This window comes from Eucyclogobius newberryi, unplaced genomic scaffold (assembly GCF_026437365.1).
Source record: "Eucyclogobius newberryi isolate DKJ021-1_F unplaced genomic scaffold, fEucNew1.0.hap1 SCAF_20, whole genome shotgun sequence".
NCBI classification, from domain to species: Eukaryota; Metazoa; Chordata; class Actinopteri; order Gobiiformes; family Gobiidae; genus Eucyclogobius; species Eucyclogobius newberryi.
Genome location: NW_027315835.1, coordinates 17602427 through 17618412, shown reverse-complemented (window position 1 = coordinate 17618412; position 15986 = coordinate 17602427). Strand labels below are relative to the sequence as shown.

Below are 15986 nucleotides of genomic sequence, written 5' to 3'. Positions count from 1 at the left end.
CACTTGGTTATTTCTTTGTTTTTTATTGTGTGGTTATGCAGATGCCTATCTTTTCAGGCAACCTTTTACATTACAAAAGCCTCTAATGAAACTTTAAATGAACTCCACAGGCGGGCTGGCTGAGTGTATTTCCCTGAAGACACTCAATTGGGAAATTTAAGCTTAAGTGTTTCTTAAATTGGTCGGCTTTGGTGTAACATTTGCTATATGTCTTCATGTGGCATCACCACATTCTAGCATACCTATTAAACTGAGCTGGAGGACAGGTCAGAATTATTGTAGAATTATACATTAGGAATTAACGTTACCAATTTGTGGTTAATATCTCTCTAATACTGGGTCTATCGTACAATGAAACAAATTGACATAAATGTCAATATCTGCTCTTACGGCAAATATTAATAAGGTGAAACACTTTTTTCCACTATGGTAGCCTATTAAAACTCACAGGCACAACTGTTTTCAGTTTTCAACCATTTTGTTCCACAAGATTGGTCTATTGCAAATTTGTTGTATTATGTCCACAAATTATGGTTCAACTTTGAAAAATGTTTTGTATTATTATTTCTGAATCTCCCATAAGCCTCTGCCCCATCTGAAATTAGGACATCATCAATTATAGAATGTGTGAATGTTATAAACCATATCACAAGGACAGCCGAGAAGCCCAACAATTACAACTATGTAATACAAACTGTAAGCCATATTAACTGTACAGTAACCTATCTCCACACATACATTTTACCACTAGGGGGGTCCTTGGTTATAGACATCAATTAAACACAAATAGACAAATAAGCACAGGTCATCGTTTAGCATTAAATAATGCTTTATAGTCTCTAGGGTAGAAAGTGGAAATAGTCTTATGTTTCACCTGAGCTCCTAAATGAGGCTACAAAAAGAAGGCATCTCAGGGCTATGGTCCAATAATCTCAATTATTTTAATACTCATACATGGCAGCTGTGCCATCTGCTGGTGTCGAAATATAGTACATGAGAAATCTAACAGTTAAAACATTAAACCCAGCGAAAGGATGGGTCTGACTTGCTATGTTTATACCAAGGATCATCTATTGTAATATTGGTTTATACTTGGAGCAATAAGGTGTCCGGGGCAAGGCATTTGCAAGGGCCTAATGAGAGGAATTTGTAATTTGCAGTTACATTAACATTGATTTTAAAATAACAATCCTTTTTAAATGTAATTTTATCTCGAGAAAACTGGCATAATGCAAGTGTAACAGTCAATGTTTCATGCTAGTTTGTCCGTGCCGCCCGCGCATGGCCGCTCCAGCTGCATCTGGCCGTTTAAAGCGTAAATGCTCGAGAATATGCGCTTTTAGTCAAACAATAAGGTGAAATGTGTAAATGCGTGCTGGGCTGGTTGTCAGACTGAGCCCGGTGAATGGAGGTCACCGCAGACATGAGTAAGTCTCTGCGGTGAGACAGAAAGGGGGAGAGGGAGGACGGACAGCGGCCAGCCGCCTTCAAAAATGGCGTCTCCGGAGGAAAATGAGCATAAAATATAAAAACGCGGCCTACTTTCTTTACAATTCTTTGATCGGTTTTTAACGTCTTTTTGCGCGTAGTTCACTTTCCCCCCCTGTGTGCGTAAGCCTGACTCGTCGTTTTATGGATTAGCAAAAGAAAGCCAAAAGGAGAGCCGTCAGTTGGAGAAAAGAAAGGCAGCGCTGTGTTATTTGGATGCGTCGTTGCTGACAGCTAGCATCTGCTGCTAAGGCTAACTACTGCTACCGGAGGAGGGGGTGGGAACCATTTGCATGCGAAGAAAAAAGATTTTAGAAACGGGGGATTTCTTTGCTCATCTGTGGGGAATGGTTCATATCAACGTGGCCGGTCTATTCTAGCTCTTTTTAGGCGCTAGCGGTGTAGCAAAAACTAGCCTTAAGAAAGGGGAGGAGAGACGGAGAAAGAGGACGCGTTCAAATCAAATGTTTGTCATCGCCTCGTCTAAAATCAGCGGCATCTTCATCATGAACCGAAACGATTTTGGAGCATATCTGCGCTGGAGGAAATGATAAACGTGAAAGGCGAAGGATACGGAGAGGGTTTTTTCGGAGGTGGTTGGATTATAACCCTGTAGACCCCCCTCTTTTCATCCAGCTTTCTCCTCCTCCCCACCATTTCTCTTTCAATATGCTGTTTTCCTCTCCTGACGACTTGCTTATGAAACCGGGGAAAATAGCCTGAAACAGAGGACGGGAAAGGCCACATTTTTCCGTAATCATCTGTTCTGCGACGCCGCTTTCGTCCTCGCGCTCGCATTGATTGTTCCAACACATAAATGGATAGGAATTACCCGGGAACAGGATTTGGCGATTTGGGCGCAGGAGCAGGATGGAGTTACGAGAGGTCGGCAAAAGCAAGGTATGCATTGGATTCAGACAATGTGCATGCATCAGTGGTGCTTTGCAGAGCACGATATGACCTGTGTAAACAAATTGTCGCCTCTAGTTTCTCAAGGAGGCATGGGCAGCCATAATGTGCGGTGCATTGTCATCTAAACACTTGCATAGTAATAATATTCTAAACAGCAATGGAGCAGGGGTGGGCGGGGTGGAGGAACGAAAGGTTGGGGATCTGAATTGAATGTGATTGACAGGCGTGGGTTAGGTAGACCTGGCGGGTGGAGGAGGTGGAGGTGGTGATGGTGGAGGTGGGGGGATGTCTGGAGCATCCATAGGAATTATTGTTCCCTGCTTGCAGGCCTGGACATACAGCCCCATGGATGCATTCACAGGATTGATGGGAACTGTGAGGAGTGCAGACTCAACCCGTGCACAGTATTCCGTTAAAACAAACACGCGTTCTGTAAAAATCTTTTTGCACAAGCATTTTTGAACGGTGACTAAAACTAACATTTCAAAATTGTGTTTACAATTCCGCAACACAAAGTGGCAATTTCTCATGCTTATTTGCTACAGCGTCATCTGGGCATTTAGATGCTTTGGGGGACATTTTGAGATTAAGGAAGAAAATAAATATTTATGGCAAGGCATTGTAATTTATCTAGTTGTGAACTCCACCGCCATGAGGAATATGAATACATTTAATGGACTGTACATGGTGGTTCTTGTAGTTTAGCTTCACGTTAGCTTTAGCGCTAGCGTCTTGTTCTGCGGCCTGTCCAGGCACCCTTGCGCCTGTGTGCTCACAATACACTTTGGATTTTACGGGCGACATAGTAGTACATATACAATAAACTAACAATGTAAACACCATTTGTGACAACAAACTCCACGGGCTACGTGTGTTTGTTTGCAGGTTAGCATTTGCGTCGACTCGCATCCAGCTGTTAGCCGCATCAACATATTGATTGGTCGCGGAAACATTGGACTCAAATTAAAATCGACCTGTTCGCATAAACAAATGGAGACCGTAGAAAAAGTATGGACGTTCATTGGGTATAATCTTTGTACTTAATGCTCCTATATTGTATTTTTAGGCCTACGTTCTCAATCTTTTTCCATTTCGGGGCTGCGTTGTGCTACGAGCAAAATAAATGCTAACATGAATAGCCAGGCATTTTATCTGTCTAAAGCAATGACATGCACGTGCACATTGTAGTAGATGAGTCTTATGACATTTAAATAATTACGACCAAAATTACTGATCAGAATTTATAATTGTCATGGCAAATTAACTTAATTATTTTGCATGATGTAATTTGTACACAATGGCACTTTCGAAGGTAAACCATTTTAGCTGGCAACAAATTATTTAATGAACAAAATATTTTTAAACAAACTCTAAAATAATCTATGTGTACAATTCTATTGTTTTCTTATGTATAGGATGTTATGCACATTGACAAACAATATTAATCCCTGTATTTTAATTTTTATATTTATTTTTTAATTAATTTGATTGCTGACAAATTACATTTATCTGCTCCTCAATATATGTGTATATGTTTTCATAGTCTTGTATATGGGAGTTCAAGATCATCCCATCCTGAGTCGGAGCTTCTTCATAGACAAGCCTATGCCACCCCACACCCTCTGCAGGGCTATGCCACCAATCACCACCCAGGGAGCTCTGGACAAGGCGGGGCTTGGGGAGCAGCTGGACGGAGTTTGGGTAAGATAAATGTCATACCTTCTGTTGTGTCTATCCATTGGAACCGTGATCCATTACTAAACAAAATCTTGTATCATTAATATTATTTTACATATTTTGTTTTGTACTCTATGGATCTAATATTCATTTATTTAAGCTTATGTGCAAATTAATAATGTTTACCTTATCTCGTCAAAGGTCTGTCTGGGCTCTTTGACACTGGCCTGCATCATGCCAGCCCTTCAGCACCTGATGCCTCCGTCATGAACCTGATTTCAGCCTTGGAGTCGCGGGGACCCCAGCCTCCACCCTCTGCTTCTTCCCTTCTTTCTCAGTTCCGCACACCGTCCTGGCAGACTGGTGAGGAAATCTTCCCTCAGATATTACTATTCACATACATAATTAAATTAATGCTGTAATTATTTAATAAGGATTAATGCTTTGAGTAATTTGTTATTTGTCTCCCTTTTTCAAACAGCAATGCACACACCCGCTCCTCCTGAACTATTCATCTCTGGAGCCCTTCCTGGCTCTGGGTCATTCCCCTCTTCCTCAGCTCTCTCAGCCTATCAGCACCCAGCATCATTCTCTAGTCGTTCCTTCCCGGCTGGCTCTCTTTCCCTTCAGGACACTCCCACTTTTAGCCCCACATCCAATGGTCTTCTCTCCCCTCATGATCCTCTCTTACACATCAAGGCCCCATCTCAGTCCAGCTTGGGTTTTGACAGACTCCTATCATCGCAGGGTGCTGCTGCAGCTGCCTACAGGGGCAGCCAAGATCCCACGGGTGCCACGTCTGCCCAGGCATCCTCTGCCAGACACCTGCAGTCACACCAGTTCAACTTGCTGTCATCTCAGCTTCAAGATCAGTCCTCACAGCTGTACAATGCATCAGTATTCTCCTCAGCCCAGGCTCAATCACAATCCCAGTCCCAGTCCAACTCTGCTCAGGAGCGGGCCGTACCGCGGCAAGACAGTGTCATCAAGCATTACCAGAGGCCCACACCTTCACAGTCTCAGCTCTCCTCGTCTGCTGCTCATTCCCTGCAGCACTACCTCAGTTGTGGAGGGGCAGGATACCAGCAGATAGCCACCCACCACAGACATGCAGGCCTTTCTTGCAGCCCGCTGGGTGATCAGAGTCCCTCATCTGACCACAAAAGCTCCTCCCGCACTGAACAGTATCGGCCTATTATACAGCCTCCATACTCTTCCTCCTCCTCATCTTCATCGTCAGCAGGGAAAGGTTCAAAAAGCAGTTCCAGCAGTGGCTACTCCTCTGCCAGTTCAGCATCATCATCACGGACTCCTCACACCCCTCCTTCTGCCTCCTCCACCTCTTCCTCTTCATCATCATCCTCTGCCACCTCTGGAGCTCATCCTTCAAACTCAATCCCCACCTCCACCTCCAGCGCAGCCCCATCCAGACAACAGCCCCCGCCTCAACCTGCCCCCCCTCCCCCGGCCCCTCAACAACCGCAAGCATCCTCTACTTCGACTTCAGCCCCTCAGTCTCTCCCTAAATCCTGCCTGTCAGGCTATGGTTCCCCTGTGCCACCTGTGAAGACCCCCACCTCTGGGCTAACAGGCCAGACACCACCACAACAACAGGGTCAGTCCTACTCCCCCGGTCAGCCCCCCAATGCACACTTGACTCAGTCATATGGAGGCTTTAATTCACCACAAGCCCAAGACCTGAGCTCAGGTACTGCTGGGAAGGGCTATGGCAGTCTAGGTGGGCGAAGCCAGTCTTACTCTGCTGACATTTATGGCACAGATTCTGCCTATGGATCACTTCCATCCTCTCTGGGTGGAGCCGGAAGCCCATCACTAGGTTATGGTGCTACAGGCCACTCCCCTGCCCTTTTACGGTCAAGCGGTTCATCAGGAAGTGGAGCATCAGGAGGTGGAAGCAATGGAAACGGAAATGGAAGTTCTGGTTCTACAGCAGCTGGAAGCAGTTTGACAAATGACAGAGGAGGTACAGGTAGTGGCAGTGGCTCTTACCATATTCCTGATTCAAGCCCTTCCCCATCAGGCAACTCTGGTATCATACGACCTGGTTTGCACTCCCCGGTTCCTTCCTGTCCTACTCAATCTCCTGGAGGTCCTGGATCTAATAAATATATATCTTCTGTTCTATCGCCCACTTTTTTGTCCTCCCCTCAAGGATACCCTGACACCAGAGGCCCCAGCTCCCAGTCTCAGTCCTATCATAACACTTCCTCCAAAACCAAAACTGACACTTCCATGCTTGGTGTGGGGACCCAGAGATCCCAAGAAGAAGTTGACGATGATGAGGAGTTTTTGATTCAGCATTTGTTGCAAGCCCAAGCAAGTCCAGCCCCCCAGACATCTCACCACCATTCTCAGCAACAGCCATCCCAACAAACCCAGGCTCCACACGAGGCAGTTCCCTCGACCACAGATTCGGGCAAAGGCTTGAGCTATGACATGAGTAAGAGCTCAGAGGAGAGGTACCACCCCCAGAGCGTCATCCGCACGCACAGCGCTACATCCAGCAGTGGGGCAGGGACTGCAACCTCCATCTCGGGCCTGGACACACAGTTGGAGATGTCATTGAAGAAGCAGCAGCACCATCACCAACAGCAGCAGCAACAGCAGCAGCAACAGCAGCAGCAACAGCAGCAGCAGCAACAGCAGCAACAGCAGCAGCAGCAACAGCAGCAACAACAACAACAACAGCAGCAGCAGCAGCAGCAGAGGAGTGAGAGGTCGGTGGGTAGCAGCCGGAGCAGTGGTGGAAGAGGAAGTAATGAGCAGGTGCACTCCCACCTCCATCATCACGAGAGTCTAAGCTCCGTAGTCCACTACGGTCGTGGTGACCCCTACTCTCAGCACTCCCTTGCTCCCCAGCACACGTCACACAATCAGCACGTCTCCTCCCACTCTCAGCTTCCACATACTCAAATGGATCTCCAGAAGAAGTCACAGGAGCGTGCTGAAATCCCTTATCCCAGGAAAACACCTGAAATCCAGCAGCAGCATTCTCAGTCTCAAGGGTCTCTCCTCGATTCCCCCACGGATCAGTCACGGCAGCCGCCCCACCTGCTCCAATCAGTGCTGTCTCACACGACCCGGAACAAGCTTGAACCCCATCAGCAACATCATAAAATGGACTCGCACAGGCAGCACCCACAGCACCATAAAATGGACACCCATCCATCACATCAACAGCATGCAAAATTAGACTCTCATTCTCAGCACCAACCACACTCCAAGATGGAGCCACATCAACATCAGCATCACAAGATGGACTCTCAATCCCAGCAGCAGCACTCTATTAGCCAACAACAGGCTGTACTGGAGAGCGCAGCTGGAAGGCTGGGCTCTTCCAAACACCAGACTCCGTCCCAGTCACAGGCCACCCAGCTCCAGCTTCAACTTCAGTCCCAGGCCTTGGAGGTGGCAGCAGCTCATTACAACCACGGCCCGCCTCATCAGCACGAGCAAAGCCAGGTGAAGCAGAGTTCTGTGGTGTCGTCTTTAGACATGCTCGAACGCTCGCTATCTCAGACGTCCAATACAGATGTGGAGGACAGACGAGGACCAGGGAGTGGGGGGCGAGGCAATGGTAATAGTGAGCGACACAGACAACAGGAGCAACAACAGAGGCAGCACCCGGCTCACCATCATTCCACCTCTGAGCTGCACTCGTTCCTGTCTGAGCCGGACATTGGCCTGTCTACCCCTTCTCACATGCACCACCTGTCGCAGCACCACCCACAAACACAGCAGCATCAACACCCCCATCACTCGCATCCTCACCATATTCCCTCCTCTGCCTCAGGCCACTCTCAGGCTGAACAGCCACAACTTTCTGCCCAGCTCACCCCCCAGCAGGGCCAGCTAGACCAACAACGCTCGGAGCAGCATCAGTTTGACACTGTCAGCCCGGGAGAAAAGGCTGACCAAAACCAACAAAATAACCGTTTTGTACCACTTACCTCCATTTGCTTCCCAGACTCTCTACTTCAGGATGAGGACCGCTCCTTTTTCCCTGGGATGGAGGATATGTTTTGTGCTGAAGACTACAAGTCTAGCTGTGCCGGAGGAGCAGGACCAGGGCAGGGGGAGATGAATGATGGCCATGCCGGTCCAGAGTCTATTGAATCTATGAAAGCAGCACAAGGTTCTGCAGCACCAGGAGCAGGAACTACTGGCAGCTATGACATGATGGGTCACCATGGAAACCAGGGATATGAACCATACTGTCATGGGCTAGAGGAACCCAACAACAACACTATGACCCTTGACTTAGACTCTCTTAAAACCCACGAGCTCCCCTCTACTGTGAACACGGAGCAGCTTGGTTTAATTCAGTCTCAGCCTCCTGCTATGGGTATTGGGGCTAATAACAACGGACCCAACAACAACGGAGCAAAGCTGACCACAGGACCAGGAGGGACTAGTTCTGGTTCTGGCTCAGGGGGGCTGCAGTCTCCTATTTTCTGCTCCTCCCGTCCTAAAAAGCTTCTTAAATCAAGCTCTTTTCACTTGTTAAAGGAACGCCGTGACCCTAATACACTACCTAAAAAGAGTTATGCACAGGAATATGAGTTTGAGGATGATGAGGACAAGGCTGACCAACCGGCTGACATCCGGTTAAATAGTAGGAGACTTCCAGATCTTCTGCCTGACTTGGTGTCGAGCTGCAGAAAGGCTGGAGCAGGGGGCTCTCTCAGTCCTTTGATGGGGGATATTGACTTTTATCATTCATCTGGCTACTCGTCTATAGGTTCACACTCGCTCATGCCTCAAGAGGGTCCTAAAAAAAGGGGTCGAAAGCCCACCAGGCCCAAGAGAGAAGGCCCCCCACGACCAAGGGGCAGACCTCGTATCCGGCCAATGCCCGAGCCGTACACGCCGCGTGGGATGCTTAGTGAAATGGGTGGGTCAGTCGGAGCTGGAGCAGGGGCAGGAGCAGGAGCTGGAGCAGGTTTCAGTGTGGAAGGACGAGGCAGGGGTCGTGGGCGCGGTGGCAGAGGGCGAGGAGGACGAAGAGAGGACATGTATATTGAAATGAGCTCAAAACAGGAGCACCTGCCCCACCAACATCTTCATCCACAACAGTCACAGCAGCAGCTGCACCAACAGCAACCACAGCATGAACCTATCCCACCTCTGAAGGTGAACATTTCTACTTGTTTGCATATGTACTAATTCATTCAGAAGTCGAATAAAAACAATATACATATAACTTATAACATATACATTTTCTTTTTTCCTCCTTAATTCTCTAGATTAAATTACCAATTGGTACAATGTCCTCATCGGATTCATTGCTAAGGACGGACTCTTTGTCTGGTACTGATCCTGGTATGTCTGATGGCTCTGTTGGCTCGGCTCCCTCTCTGGGTCTAAGCCCGGGTCCACAATGCAGTGGTGACAACAGAAATCATGAGAAGAACAAGCATAAAAGCCACTTGATGAGTGAAACAGTTGATGAGGATAGCATGGGAGAAAGGGTAAGCTCTAACAATTTTCAGTGTGACCCTAACCCTTTTGTTTGTCTTTTGTGTTGACTTATGAATACATTTTCAGGGTGATGACAAGGATTCCAAGGCGGGCTTTGTTGCTTCATTTTTGGACTTTCTTAAAACTGGAAAGAGACCTCCAGGCTTGGATATATCCCCTGGTATGGAACATGACAATGGTGAAAATTCTCCGTGTAAACCTGGTGGACTGCGCCCCCTCTCGCCTGCTCCTCCACCTCCTCCTCCTTTTGGAGATAATGAGGGCAATGGAGGCCTGGCCCTGGGCAGCTGCCCCAGCCCAAAGCGTCTGGAGGACGAGTTGAAGAGGAACTTGGAGACACTTCCATCATTCTCCTCAGATGAAGAGGACTCGGTTGGCAAAAATCAGGACCTGCAGAAGAGCATCTCCTCAGCCATTTCTGCTCTGTACGACACTCCACAGCTGACGGCCAGCCTGCAGCCCTCATTACCATCTCCTCCACCACCACCACAGCCCACACAGGCTCCTCTGAGCCCCACCTTGCCCCCTCCAGCCCTGAGCCCACAGCCACTACATACTCCTCATACACAGCCACAGTCAGAAGAACAAGATGTCATGCAAGCTGGGGAACAGGACATGGTGGAGAGCAGGGAGGAGAATGAGCAAAGGAGCACGGACGAGGAAGAGGAGAGAGACATGACTGAGGAGAGAGAGGCTCAACTCGAAACTCTTTGTGCTCCAGAGAATGAAGGTATGTCCCCCCCTTGCATTACATCAGATCTCAACTCTTTATTTGTACATAATGGGCATTCAACAGTAACTTTCACCTTGTAACAACAAAAATTACACTACATTTTTATATCTATCAATTATGTACATTTGCTCTTCTCTTAAATTACGCAAATTAAATAGTTGGCACATTTTTTATAGTGGCATTTCACGATAGCTACCAGTGGCTTTATTTTTGTGATTACATTTTTGAAGGATGGCAACTTAACATTTTATTGTATGATCCGTAGTTTAAATTGTTCCAAAAAATCCCGACAATATACGGGGTTCATTCAAGCAAATAAGCAAAATACAACTCACAAATCATTAAAACAAGTTGATTTTGTATTTCTGCTTTAATCATTTGTAATGTTTTTGGTTTCCATTATATTTCAGAGTCTCTTCCTGAAGTCCCTGCGGCCCCAGCAACACCTGAGGGCCCCTCTGCGCCTCCCTCCCCCGCATCTTCCTCCTCCCCTTCTCACTCTCCACTGCCCCCGCTGTCCCTACCGTCTCCCCCTGCTGTTCCAGAAGTCCTGCAGCAGCACGCCGAGCCTCCCACCTTAGCTCCTCCATCTCCTGTTGCTGGCCTCCCTCAGCCTCCCTCTACTCCTCCACAGCCCCCTGCCCCTCCCACTGCCTCTGCTTCTCCTACGCAGACTCCCCCAACTGCGCCCACCTCTCAGAAGGAGTCTCCCACACCTTCTCCAGAGTCACCGGCCTCCCCAGAAGAGCGGCCCCCGCCTAAGATTACCTCTCTGCACCTTGCACAGAAGCAGGAAGATGCTGCCATCGCTGGGGAGAGTGAGGAGGATGAAAGTGAAAGTGGAGGAGAGGGCATCTTTCGGGAACGGGATGAATTTGTGGTGCGAGTGGAAGACATTCGCACACTCAAGGTAAATATTTGGCTTGGGAGCTGCTTTAGTAAGTACTTTGAAACATTTTTATTTAACAACGCTTGGTTTTTAGTTGGCCCTGCAGACTGGCCGTGAGCCCCCGCCCATCTGGAGGGTGCAGAAAGCTCTGCTACAAAAGTTCAGCCCAGAGATCAAAGATGGACAAAGGCAGTTTTGTGCCACAAGCAATGTGAGTTCACGTCATGCAGTTATACAACATATGTTCATTTTTTTCATCATTTCAGAGCCAAGGCAACATCTGGGAATGGGTTAGATGCATTAAGAGCATAACATAAAAGAAGAAAGATAAAGTACAGTACTCTTTTCAACTCTTTGTTAATCAACTGATTTTTCACCCTTAGTATCTTGGCTATTTTGGTGATGCAAAAAGGAGGTACCAGCGAATTTATGTCAAATTTTTGGAGAATGTTAATAAGAAGGACTATGTCCGTGTCTGCTCCCGCAGACCTTGGCGCAGGACTACACCACTCAGGTACAGAAATGTGTCACATTTAGAATTACAGAATTATAGTCTTGAGCTTGTGGTATCAAGCATGAAGAGCTATCAAACGTTTCTTGTGCACAGAAGGCAGAGCCTCCCCAGGATGGCGTCCCCTCCTACAGTACAGCCTCCACCTAGAGCCCTTGAGAAAGAGGAGAGAGTGACTCCACCTGTCCAGCGCGAACCACCAGAAAAGGCCAAAACGCCAACACCTCCAACCTCAGCCCCACCAACAACTGTGACGACGAACACGACAAAAGAACCAAGGGAGAGAAAGGAATTCCCTGTCCAAGTGCCCAAAGCCAAGGAGAAAGAAAAAGTAAGAGAACCTGAGCGGGAGAAGAGAATACAGGTGCAGCAGGAGAAGGTTGAAAAACGCACTGTGGATCGTGGAAAAGTGAAGGAAGAGAAGAAACCAGTGGAACGAAAGGAAAAGACTGAGCGTCCTTCAAAGACCAAGCTGGCCAAAGTAAAAGCAGAGCCGCCACCCAAGAAGAGGAAAAAGTGGCTAAAAGAAGTGGCTTCATCATCAGACTCCGACTCCTCCGACGATGTGGCCAGTGAGAATGAAAGTAAGAATGCACTTGAGTTGGTCAAATGGTTGCAGAATATCAGTATTATACACTATTGTGAAAGTGCACAATATATGAGACTTGAGCATGTTTCTTCTTTCCTCTTAGTGCCTGTTAAAGGTGGTGTCAATAACCGTGCCATGAGGGAAATGTTCAGGAGCTATGTGGAGATGCTAGTCAGCACAGCCCTGGACCCAGACATGATCCAAGCTCTGGAGGACACAGATGGTGAGGGCCACAGAAAACTCCACCTCATGAAATAAACAATCAGGAATCTCAGTCTTTGCCAAACCTTTTTGATGTGATCCTTTTTGTGCATTGGTAGTTTTCAAAATGGACTTGTTCAAAAACACTTGTCATTAATGATACAAAAACACTTAATTTCATGTATTTTCTTAAGCGTCTGATAACACTATAACGTTTGGTCACCAGATGAACTGTACCTTCCCCCAATGAGGAAGATAGACAGCATTATTAGTGAACAGAAGCGGAGGTTATTGAGGAGAGCCAACATGAGTTCTCAGCACCAGGTAAGCTAATACACACTGCCTCTGTTGTCTATTATTTCACTTAACTGTCCGTTGATAGTTTTGGCTCCCCCATACGCATTTGTGCGATGGAACGGTCTGTTCTTTGGACACTGCTTTTTTACCATTGGCAGAAAATGCTTGGATTAGGTGTTGCTCAGTGCAGAATGGAGCGATTTGCATCATGACATGATACAAACCAACTCCTTTGTTGTGAGGGAAACGTTAAGTGCTGGAAATATTAAAATAATTGCAGTGACACTCCTGACTCCTCGGTTTTTCAAGTCGTGTAACTGAAACTGGGTCTAAGGAAGGACTCCACCTGCATTTTAAATCATGCTAACACAATAGCTACTAATGTCAGTTGCTGAGGGAAGGTGGAGTCTTTCACTGTCTGAAGATGCGCCCTTAATTGGATGGCACATTCACAGGACACTGATGTTTAGAATAGGATTGTATAGTTTTACATTTACATTTAAATGATCTATCGGCGAAGTCAGGGTAGACATAAAATAGACATAAAACTAGACTTGTGTAATAGCTGACATGGCATTTGCAATGTTCTAATTATTTGCAATTATAGCAGTGATAGTTTACTTAGAAGGCTGTTTACTTTCACTTTAGGTTACAAACAGTAACAATATTAAACATTAAGTGCACTCTCACACAACGGTATGTTTGTGCTCTGCAAAACCTGCTGGCTTAATTTACAATGGCTTTTGCAGACTCCTTCAAGGTGAATAAACCTTTGCTTTGAGTTACTCTACTCTAATCCAGTCCAGAGTTTGAGGTGGGCGAAGACATTGGAAAATTGTTGAAACGCATTAATAAAATATGTTTTCATCCATTGCAATATTGGAATTTCCCCATTGTTGGACAAATAAAGGTTATCTTATCTTAATTTTTATATTTACACTATTTTTTTTGCTCAACCACAACATTTACAGACATGTTTAGCACATTTCTGACATCACCTGGATAATGCAATGTCCCCCACTCCTACTCTGGATTGTTTGTGAAACAGATCCAAGCTCTAATGTAAACCTCATTGTACTGTTTTTTTTTTAAGTGTTGTATTATCTGACTCCCTCCTTTGCCCTTACAGGAAATCCTGCACGCCTACCCTCAGATCATTGTGGACCCTCTGGACACTGGAGTCGTGAGAGTGCGGCTCAGTGGAGACGCGTACAACCGCAAGACTCTCAACAGAGTCAAGAAGACCCTGCCTAAACCACAGGTGATCACTAGTCATCACATGAAATGAGGACTTGTGGTTTAATACCAATGACGATGCACCAGATTGAACTCACTGACATACAGCCAGTCCTGTTTTATACTTTCGTTGTAATAATGGGACCATAATAACCACTGACACCTTAAAACTGTAATCAATGTGTATTTAAAAATATTGTGTTGTAAAAAAAAAACTTGCTGTGTTAAACCAATATTATAACTTTTGATTTTCCTTTGTAGGACCTTAAACTCTCCTCTGAGTCATATCGGATCTACAGTCTGTACCACTCCCTTCACCATTACAAGTACCACACCTTCTTACAATGCAAGAAGGAGGTAAGCATACATACTGTGCATATCTTTATATGCATTGTGCAGCAAGTAGTTCAACTTGAATTTGTGGTTTTCGGACAGGTTATGTTTTCCTCCATTAAGAAAAGTAATTTCCTCTGCTCTAATGTAAATTCATGACTAAAGGCCTGTGCGGCTTCTGGTCATCTGAAAGCCTGTATCAGTCACACTTTTTTGACTGAACATATTGAGAGCTTGTGTTTTGTCTTGCAGACGAACACCATTGAGCAGGCGGCTGAGGACCCCGGCCAAGAGGAGGTGGTGCAGCAGTGCATGGCCAACCAAAGCTGGCTGGATACTCTCTTCACCTCCTTCATCGAGCTGCTCACACTTAGCACCAAAGCCTGAGTCTGTGGCAAACACATGAGAGGAGGATTCAAGTATTAAAAAGAAAAGGACAAGTCCCACTGTACAGCACCCACCCCTCTTCAAGTCTCTAAGATCAGAGGATGGTTTTTAAAAATCCACAATGGGGTCTGTTTAAATGGCCTCAGACTGTGGCTCTGGACTGGTTTCTGTTGATTGACTTATGAAACGTCTTGCTTTGTTAAAACCCCTTTGGACTTGGGGCATTGGCCGGTCGAGAGGAACCCACCCCAAAGTTGAGATTTACATTGAAGGGACAAATATCAAGGAGCTGTATCTTCAAGTCAATGAAAGAGCAGCTGGCATCATTTTAACTATGTGTCATACAGACAATAGTTCAAAGAGAAGCTATTACCGCTTAGTTTTTACATAAATTATTTTTTTGAAAAGACTAACATCAGCTGTTGGCTTTTAAAAAGAGTGGACAAGGGTGAGAATGCTTTTTTTTAAACTGTGTGTAGAGTGCGCCTTGAGCAATGTGACCGTGGACTCTGGAAAGAACCTGAAGGGCAGCACCAGTCAGCTCTGTGATAATATATAAACACATTTTTATTATTTATATGAGGTTTTTAACTTAACTCTCACAAGCCGCTGGGTAGCTGCCCTAACATTTGATATCCCATTGAATTGCCACATCATCCGTAAACAATCATAACCCACATCACCAGGTTGTCTTCCCGCTACACAAAAGAACAGCTGTTGGGACAAACATTGTATCAAATACAGTGGGTGTAAAATATAACTATAAAACCGATGGAAGAAACGTAAAAAGGAGAATGGGAAACTCTGAAATTTGAAATGTGTGTCAGTTCAATCATCCTTCATGCAGGTGCGATGGAAAAAAAGTGAACTGTTCATTTACTGTGTTGGAAGGAATATAAATAATATTTAAAGAGGAAATAGTCATTTCATTTTTATCATTTTGATGTCTGTGCATACTGACTTATTTTGAAAACAATCTAATTTTCCATTAAAAAAAAGGGGAAAAAAAGATTTGTAAATATTGTACAGTTCTTGATGAAATTCTTTGTCCTTCTGTACATTAACTCTCCTGTATTTGAGAAACAAATAAAATCTGCAAAGAGCAAACGTGGACCAATTTTTCTTCATACGTAGGCCTATTGGAGTTATTAATTATGGATTATGAATGTACGGTACGTGGTGTCTCGTACACGCCACCTGGCGGTCACTTTTTTCACGCACTGATGACGTC

The 15986-nt window shown here is 45.8% G+C and overlaps 1 protein-coding gene across 1 annotated transcript; it reads left to right on the top strand.

Annotated features, from left to right (window-relative positions):
• Positions 1–1388: 1388 nt before the first annotated feature.
• prr12a (proline rich 12a) lies at positions 1389–15862 on the top strand. Its single transcript, XM_072455748.1, has 15 exons — positions 1389–2388; positions 3944–4101; positions 4279–4440; positions 4559–9231; positions 9345–9569; positions 9646–10309; positions 10723–11222; positions 11296–11412; positions 11585–11715; positions 11809–12296; positions 12405–12524; positions 12729–12826; positions 13929–14060; positions 14297–14392; positions 14621–15862. The coding sequence occupies exons 1-15, from the start codon at positions 2306–2308 to the stop codon at positions 14753–14755; spliced, it is 7782 nt and encodes a 2593-aa protein (XP_072311849.1). The 5' UTR covers positions 1389–2305; the 3' UTR covers positions 14756–15862.
• The last annotated feature ends 124 nt before the right edge of the window (positions 15863–15986 follow it).